This window comes from Tupaia chinensis, unplaced genomic scaffold (assembly GCF_000334495.1).
Source record: "Tupaia chinensis unplaced genomic scaffold, TupChi_1.0 Scaffold000574_1, whole genome shotgun sequence".
Lineage (NCBI taxonomy): Eukaryota > Metazoa > Chordata > Mammalia > Scandentia > Tupaiidae > Tupaia > Tupaia belangeri.
The window spans coordinates 3,307,297-3,316,258 of record NW_006160088.1 but is presented as its reverse complement, the minus strand read 5'-3'; the positions used below and the strand labels follow the sequence as shown (position 1 = coordinate 3,316,258).

The window sequence follows — 8,962 nt, the reverse complement described above, 5'->3', positions numbered from 1 at the left end:
TCTCTCTCTCTGTCTTTCTGGTGAGTGCATGTGCCCTATAGCAAAAACCTCTCCCCCCCCAAAAAAGAAAAAGGTTAACAGCAATCAGTATCAATGAAAAGATTTTAGCAGTTTTTGAAGATTTCATGAAATCATTTAAAAAGAAGAGAAAGTAAAGCAGCAGGTAAAGAACAAATCCTGAAAGGATGTCCCAACGAACTGTAGGAAGCTATGCTACCTGTGAAATCCATAGGAGACTCTCAAATGGATGCATGCCACTTACTACTTCCTTTATGATAGCCATGGCGGAACCAGCAGGTGGCATGGTGGCTGAGGCGCTGGACACTCCCCCCAGGGGAAATAGCCATGCTGCAGTCCCTTCTCCATTCTCCTCTCAAGATTTTGAGCACACACGCACTCGTGTCTGGTGTGAGTTTAAGCCGACGGGTCCAGGACTCGAACTGCAGTCAACTAATGATGTAACCAGTACTCCATCTGTTGGTCCCCCCCTTCTTTTTTTTTTTTTTTTGGAGAGATTTTCACTGTAGGGCGCGTGCGCTCGCCAGACAGAGAGAGACATAGAGACAGAAAGCGAGAAATCACCCCCCAAGGGGGATGGTCACGCCGCAATCCCTTCTCCTCCATTCTCCTCTCAGGATCTTGGGCACGCACGCACACGCGCCCGGCGTGAGTTTTAAGCCTCCGGGTCCGGGACACGAACCGCGGTCGACTACGTGGGAGTCCAGCGACATAGCCATTACGCTAACTGCTGGTCCCCCCCCCTTTTTTTAAATGCAAGAGGGTACATGCATAGGAGGGTGTGGCAAGGCACTCCTCTCCCCACTCCCTAATAGTGCCTGGTCACAACACACTCCATTTTCTCCCGGTTCTCCACCCCAGTCATCAGGATCTCAGGCATGAGTGCTTGCTTGGCGTGTTTTTCAAGCCTCCAGAGTTAGGACTCAAACCCTGGTTAGCCATGTGGTTCCCAGCTTCCTCTGCACAGAGCTTACCCACTGTGCTGCAGAGCCAGCTCACATGTGCATGTCCTTTGAAGAAAAAGACAGAGGGAGATTTTACACAGGGAGAGGAAAAGAGAATTTGGAGATGGTAGCAGAGATTGACATGATGGACTTCAGGCTGAGGAATGCCAGCAGCAACCGGAAGCTGGCAAGAGGCAAGGACCAGTTGTTCCCTAAAACCTCTGGAGGGAATGGGGCCCTGCCGGCATCTGGGTATCAGCCCAGCGAAACTAATTTGGGACCTCTGGGCCGCAGAACTGGGAGAGAACAAATGTCTGTTGCCTTAAGTCACGAAGTTTGTGATAACCTGTCACAGCAGCTGCAGGGTATGGCCACAAGTATTCATACAGCAGCCTCGAGTCTGCCATTTGGGCCGTGAGCCTAAAATGTTTACTGTCTGGCACTTCACAGAAAAGCGTTTGTTGATATTCAGTCTAGCCTATGATTAGAATTTAGATAGGACTTTATCTGGCAAGCAAATATGGTTATTCCGATGTCAATTTTTTAATTACTTTTTGTTTTTCTAAATAATTTTATTTATAAAATTAACAAATTATCATGCCTGCAGTTGCTCCTAATCAATCACACAAAGCATCCACTACTATTGTGTGTCTTGTGTAGTTTGTTTGGGTCTTTATCCACAATAGATATATGGTTTTTACACAGCTGAAATCATACTTAGGATAATTACATTATAATGTACTGGGGTGTGTTAATTCCATATTAGGTTATAGTCTTCATAAGACATCAGTTTTTTTTTTTTAAAGAATTATTTACTTTATTTTATTTATCCATTCATTCATTTTAGTTTGACCAGAGAGAGTCACAGAGAAAGAGGGAAAGTGAGAAAGGTAGCCACCAGATCTGGGACTCGAACAGTGATCAGCCATGTGGGAACATTCAGCACTTTAACCACCACGCCAGCTGCTGGCCCCCCATAAGACATCAGTTTTTAAATACCATAGTTAGGGGCCAGTAGATGGCGCAATGGTTACATCACTGGACTCCCACGTAAGCAACTACAGTTCGAGTCCCAGACCTGGTGGCTTACAATTTATACCAGGAGCATGTGTGCGCATGCCCAAGAGCCCAAGAGGAGACTAGAGGAGAAGGGATTGTGATGTGTTCATACCCCCAAAAGGTGATTTCTCACTTTCTCTCTGTCTCTCTCTGTCTCTCTCTGTCTCTCTGGCGAGTGCATGTGCTCTATAACAAAAATCTCTAAAAAAAAAAAAAAAAAACTGTAGTTAAGCAAGTCGCAGTGGCACGGTGGTAGCACAACACTCTTCAATGCTAAAGCCACATGGGAAGGTCCTAGGTTCATGTCCTGAAGTCTCCCTGTACACGTTGAGGACATACCTGTGACCCTGGCTGACTAAGGCTTGAGTTGGATGATGGCATGAAAACTCTGTAGGGGGTGTCTCTCTCTATGAAGAAATAAATAAACATTTTTTTTAATGGTAAAACCTGCATAATGGAATCATCTGGTGGTTGTACTAAATGTCCTTTATCATTATCTGAATATGGGTCCTCTGAGAAAAATATTCAGTTGAAATACTATATCTGGGGCCAGCAGATAACATGGTGGTTAAGGTGGCTGGACTCTCACATGACTGACCACAGTTCAAGTCCCAGACCTGGCAGCTTGCTTTCTTATTTTCCTTTTCTGTCTGTCTCTCTCTGGTCAACTTGAAAAAAATAAAATAATGACAATGAATAAAATTAAATGAAATCATTCTTTAAGAGAAAAAATATATTATTTCTCTCTATTATGCTAAGCTGCAAAGATAGGGGTTACAAAATTTCTATGAACTCCAGGAGTTTCTCAATCATACCTAATACAACCCAGTCTCATATACTAGCATTCTACTGATCCTTCATGAATTCTCTACTGACATCATTTTCATGTTAAATACTGCCTGGCTTCTGCTGTGGATGCAAAAAGTTTCACATAGAAGGACCAGCAGTTAGCGTAATGACTATGTCACTGAACTCTCATGTAGTCAACTACGGTTCAAGTCCTGGACCCGGTGGCTTAAACTCACGCCGGGCACATTTGCATGCGTGCCCAAGATCCCAAGAGGAGAATGGAGGAGAAGGGATTGCGGCGTGACCATCCTCCTGGGGGGTGATTTCTCGCTTTCTGTCTCTGTCTCTGTCTTTCTGGCGAGCACATGTGCCCTGTAGCAAAAAAACAAACAAACAAAAAAAACCTCCAAAAAGTTTCTCATAGATGGGTTTTAAACATGGATTTAACACTAGTAAAAAAAGAATAAATAAGTGTGCTAGACATTTAGAAAAGCTATAAAAATGCATTCAGTTATGAATCATCTCAGGCCGGCTCAGGGGCCTGGTGGTGAAGGCAGCTGGACCCCACGTGGCTGACCTCATGTTCTGCACCTCAGACCTGGCAGCTTGAAAAACATACCAGACACATGTGCCCAAAATCCCAAAAGGAGGGCGAAACAGCCAAGAAGGAATTACTGCGTGATCATTCCCCTTGGTGGTAGTGGTAGAGGGGGTTCTCTTCTCCTTTCCTCTCTCTCTCCAGTGCATGTGCCCCCTCCAGGAAAAAAAGTCTCAAAGTAGACTTGCCCCAGAGCCTAGTGGTTAAGGGAGCCAGAGCCCACATGGCTAGCCACGGTTCAAACCCCAGTCCTGGCAGCTTGAAAAGCTGGGCATGTGTGTGACTTCTCCAAATCCCAACAGGGCGGAAACATGGAGGAGACTGGACTACAGTACGACCACTCCCCATGAGGAGCGCTTTTCCTTCTCCCCGCTCCCCTCTGTTTCTCTTTCTCTGGTCTTAACTGTAAAAATACAGTGAAGAATGAGATTTGTTTTGACTAGTTTTCTGATTGTGACTTTAATGAATGTTTTATTTCTGTCCATCCTTCACTTGCTTTAAAGTAGAACCAGAGGGGCTTAAGTTGCTTACTTCCATGAGTGGCTTTTGTCTATCAGAGAAAGGCCGTTTCTGTTTTTTTTTTTGGTTTTTTTTAAGAATTATTTATTGAATTTTATTTATTAATTAATATTATTTTTTAATTTGACCAGAGAGACACACACACAGAGAGTGATAGGGAAACAGAGAGAAAGAGGGAAAGTGAGAAAGCAAGCCACCAGGTCTGGAACTCAAACCATGGTCAGCCATGTGGGAGTGTCCAGCGTCTTAACCACCATGCCACCTGCTTGTCCCAAAAGGCCGTGTCTTACTCTTCTTTTAATGAACAGCTTTATAAACCGATGTTGTTTTTGAGGAGTTAACATACTGAACCTAAGTATCCTCATATGGAAGAAAACATTAACCTAAAAGTTGACTATAGAAAACAAACCAGGAATGAAAGTAGTGAGAGACCGTAGCTTTCCTAAATATGAATTGATTTTACTAAGGAAAAAACCTTAACTTGCCAATGGAATGATTGTGTTCATATAGATACCACGAGAACTAACACAGAGTTTACTTTCCCTAGTTATTTCTAAATACTAATACATGCAGTGTATTGTTGCTAGGGGTTTCCTCGGGATGTTGAGTTTCCTTTTATGTGCGTTCACCGGGTAAGTTGCATTGGTTCCTAAGTGTGTAAGATTAAAGAACGCGGACTGTATCTACCCAATGCCAGCGTTGCTCAGGAGGGAAACGCGCACTTCAGTCACTCACCTGGCTGTGGCTTCCTGTGCACTGGCAAATATCCGAACCCTGACAATGCTCAGTGGTCACGTTTTTCTTTTTATCCTCTAGGTGGCTTTGTAACATCACAGTGCTATTTCAGACACAACTCTTGTTTCATAAAATATACTTGATTGAGGGACCAGCAGGTAGTATGGTGGTTAAGGGCGCTGGACTCCCACATGGCTGACTGTGGTTCAAGTCCCTGACCTGGTGGCTTGCTTTCTCACTTTCTCTCTCTCTCTCTCTCTCTCTCTCTCTCTCTCTGCCCCTCTCTGATCAAATTAAAATAAAGTTAAATAAAATAAAATAACTCTAAAAAAATACACTTGATTGAAATCCTAAGTCCAAGTCACATGTGAAGAAGACATTTGCAGTTTTAGATGGACATTGTGGATCACTAAACTGAAACAGTACCTGTGAACCTTACTATCATGGAATATTTTATTTTTTAATTTTTTAGGTTTCTGCTTCTGTTATTTTATTTTTTAATTTTTTAGGTTTCTGCCATAGGATGCAGGCACTCCCTGGAGAGAGACAGAGAGAGAGAAAGTGAGAAATCACTCCTGAGGGGGGATGGCCATGCTGCAAACCTTCTCCTCCATTCTCCTCTCAGGATTTTGAGCACATACATGCAGGCACCTGGCATGATTTTCAAGCTGCTGGGTCCAGGACTTGAACCATAGTCCAGCACTTCAACCACCATGCTGCCTACTGACCCAGAATCTTTCATTTGTATAGATAGCTCAGGTACTGTCATTAGCACTAATTACTGATGTGGCAATTTTAAATAAAACAAAACAGAGTCATCTCAAAAGTAGCCTAGGTCCTCAAAGAAATAAGAATGGAAGCAGGGACTGGCAGGTGGCGTGGTGATTAAGGCGCTGAACACTCCCACATGTTCAACCATGGTTTGAGTCCCAGACCTGGTGGCTCGCTCTCTCTCTCTCTCTCTCTCTCTCTCTCTGTGTGTGTGTGTGTGTGTGTGTGTGTGTGTGTGTGTGTCCCTCAGTGGTCAAATTAATATAAATGAATGAATAAATAAAGTTAAATTAAATAATTTTTTAAAAAATGGAATCAAAAGACACCTGGCTAAAAGACAAGCCTAACTTAAGTCTTTTCTATTTACTTGAGACTCAACGCAGTAGAAAGAGCGCCAGGCGAAAGTCTAGATCTGAGTTCTAGTCCTGTCTCTGACACTGAATCCTTACTCTCAGTTTACACGTCTATAACATGATTAAGTTGAACTCATCCCCTGCCTGTTCTCAATTGTCAGAGGGCATGTGCACTCACCAGAGAGAGAGAGTCAGAGAGATGGAGGGGGGAAAAGCACCCCCCAATAGGATGTGGTCAGGCTGAAATTCCTTTTCTTCTATTTCTTCTGCCCCTTGGCATTCTGGGTACACACACACAGAGAGAGAGAGAGAGAGAGAGAGAGAGGAGAGAGAGAGAGGACATTGTGTTTTTCAAGCCACCAGGGTCAGGATTCGAACCACCATCAGTCATGCGAGATCCGGCTCCTTTACTCAATAGGCTCTGGGCTGAACCCATTTTCTGTGGTCCCTCCCAACGCAGGCATTCTAAGCTCCCCTCAACACTTACTCGTGTGTACCATGAAAACAATGGAGTGTCTTCAAACAGCGTTCTCATATCCAAAGGGAAAAGGAAAACATTGTCTATTGCAGAGAGGAGAGAAAGGGCCGGAGGAGTGGCATTTGAGGGCAGCTGTGTGGAGTTGTTGAGCCCTTTCATGAAAAACGCTACAGGCTGCCCCGGATAAATCTTGGCAGCAGACTCCACAGCACAGGAGACCATCGGAGGCGGGTCTGTTCTCTCTGAGGTCTCCAGAAAGACAATGCTGCGTCCATGGCTCAGGAGGGCTTCCAGCCTCTGCTGGGACTTGAAGGGAGGCAGGCAGGAGAAGAGGCGGTTGGACTTGAGGCTGAGCTGGTAGAGGAAGCCGCAGGCCAGCAGCAGGATGACCGACAGGGAGAGCTGGAGTCCCTTCAGCACGTCCATGTCTCTCCCCACACCTGTCCTTTAACCGCACGCAGAGCCACGGATCACCTTCACACAGTCTGAAAAAGATGACACATAAGAAGGGGAACAAGAACACCACTTACAAACTTAGATGGAAAAAAGTCTTGGATAAAACCTGATCAGGTCAAGTCCTGCAGTACTAAAGAGAAAAATGCACCATAAGCAGTTAGGGTTATCTTAAAAGTAAGAATGATTCGGCATAGGAAAAGAGTTCATTAATGGGAAATTATTAATGGAGTGCATCATCTTTTCTTTTTTTTTTTCTTTTTTTGAGTTCTTGCTATAGGGCACGTGTGCTCTCCAGAGAGACAGACAGAAAGCGAGAAATCACCTCCCAGGGGGGATGGCCACGCCGCAATCCCTTCTCCTCCATTCTCCTCTCGGGATCTTGGCACGCACACACACGTGCCCGGCATGAGTTTAAGCCACCAGATCTGGGACTCGAACCACAGTTGACTGCATGGGAGTCCAACAACATAGCCATTATGCCAACTGCTGGTCTCACAGTGTGTTATCTTAACAGACTAAAAAAGAAAAGCTATACGATCATTTTCACTAAATAGATGATGCCAAGAATGTGCTAATATTTGACATTTATTTATAATTTTTAAAAAGTACTAGGCTGGGGGTAGATTGTGGCATCATGAACCTGATAGAGGTGCTGTCTCCACATCTCTCTCTCTCATTCATGGGAGAAATAATCTTTTGTTTTTTTAGAGGTTTTTGCTATAAGGTGTGTGCACTCACCAGAAAGACAGGAAGAGACAGAGAGACAGAAAGCGAGAAATCACCCCCAGAGGGGATGGCCATGCCACAATCCCTTCTCCTCCATTCTCCTCGCAGGATCTTGGCACGCACGCACATGCACCCAGCGTGAGTTTAAGCCACCGGGTCTAGACTTGAACCACGGTCAACTACATGGGAGTCCAGCAATATAGCCATTACACCAACTGCAGGTCCCAAGGAAAAATAATCTTTAAAAAATATAAAATTAATAGAAAGTACAAGAACCTTGCTAAAGCTGATCAACAGTGTCTACCAGAATATATAACAATCATCACACTTAATACAAAACATTTTGTTATGGTCAGGAATATGATAGGAATGTATCCATTATCACAATTACTTTCAACATTATGCCAACAATTCTAATCAATATAATGAAACAAGAGAAAGGCATATTTGCTAGCAATACTAGAAAACACTCAGAGAGGTTATAAAATGTGATTGTCAGTCCAAAAAATTCAAGAGAACTTACTGAAAAACTAATAGAGTTAGTAAGAAAATGAACCAAGGAAGCAAACTAAAGGTTAGAGAGCTTAGCTGTAAATGCTAACTCTAACCCTAGCTAATTCCAGGACAGCAGAGATCTCAATTTTGGGGAGGTCTATTTGTCACATTCCATATAACTTAGAAAATATAAAACCAATGAATCAGAGCTTACCTTCCAGCCATAAACTTGAAGTTGGCCAGTATTTGAGGTCTTGGAAATGGCAAAATTTTCCTGTTAAACTTTCTGATAAATCACCTCCCAACTCAGCAACACAGGGACAAGTAAATCATTGGCAGAAGATGAAGCCCAACCCCAAGAAGTTCTTACGAAGCTCCTCCCTTTACAAGTTCCCCCAAATACACATAGTTAGGGACAATAGTGGATTCACAAGATTTTTCCCATGACCCCCTCCCCCAAATCCTGCTGGTCTGAGGCTCTGTTAAGAGGGTTATAAAGGGGTCTTTTCATCTGGAAAAAAACTGTATCACAGTACCACTCCTGAAGCCAGCAGATCCTGCACCTGTTGAGTTTCCTTCAATCACACACAGAGACTTGGGAAAGTTTCTTCACCAGTCCTGGAAGTTGGTCCTAAATCCCCCTTTATCATCCAAAGTTAATTTTTAAAAAAGAAAGAAAGAAAAAACAGAAAGAAAAGAAAAGAGAAGAAGAGAAGAGAAGAGAAGAGAAGAGAAGAGAAGAGAAGAGAAGAGAAGAGAAGAGAAGAGAAAAGAGAAGAAGAGAAAAGAAGAGGAGAGGAGAGGAGAGGAGAGGAGAGGGGAGGAGAGAAGAGAAGAGAAGAGAGGGAGGGAGGGGAGGGGAGAAGAGAAGAGAAGAGAAGAGAAGAGAAGAGAAGAGAAGAGAAGAGAAGAGAAGAGAAGAGAAGAGAAGAGAAGAGAAGAGAACTTAAGCCCCTCACCATAAATAAGCAGTGCCCAAATCCCAGTACTACAGCGAAGGCCCAGTGACCTAGAACGAGAA

General features: G+C 43.7%; 1 protein-coding gene across 2 annotated transcripts in view; it reads right to left on the bottom strand.

Annotated features, from left to right (window-relative positions):
• A4GNT (alpha-1,4-N-acetylglucosaminyltransferase) overlaps positions 1–8,631 on the bottom strand; it is a 10,508-nt gene extending 1,877 nt beyond the window's left edge. Inside the window, exons 1-3 of one of the 2 annotated variants that reach the window (XM_027775580.1) lie at positions 8,478–8,631; positions 8,156–8,194; positions 6,274–6,749 (exon numbers count right to left, since the gene is read on the bottom strand). In XM_027775580.1, coding sequence (XP_027631381.1) covers positions 6,274–6,690 — 417 coding nt within the window. In that variant the 5' untranslated portion in view covers positions 6,691–6,749; positions 8,156–8,194; positions 8,478–8,631. Of the gene's footprint in view, positions 1–6,273; positions 6,750–8,155; positions 8,450–8,477 lie in introns of those variants that run through there. The other variant, XM_006158190.3, reaches the window with a different exon arrangement.
• Positions 8,632–8,962: the final 331 nt, after the last annotated feature.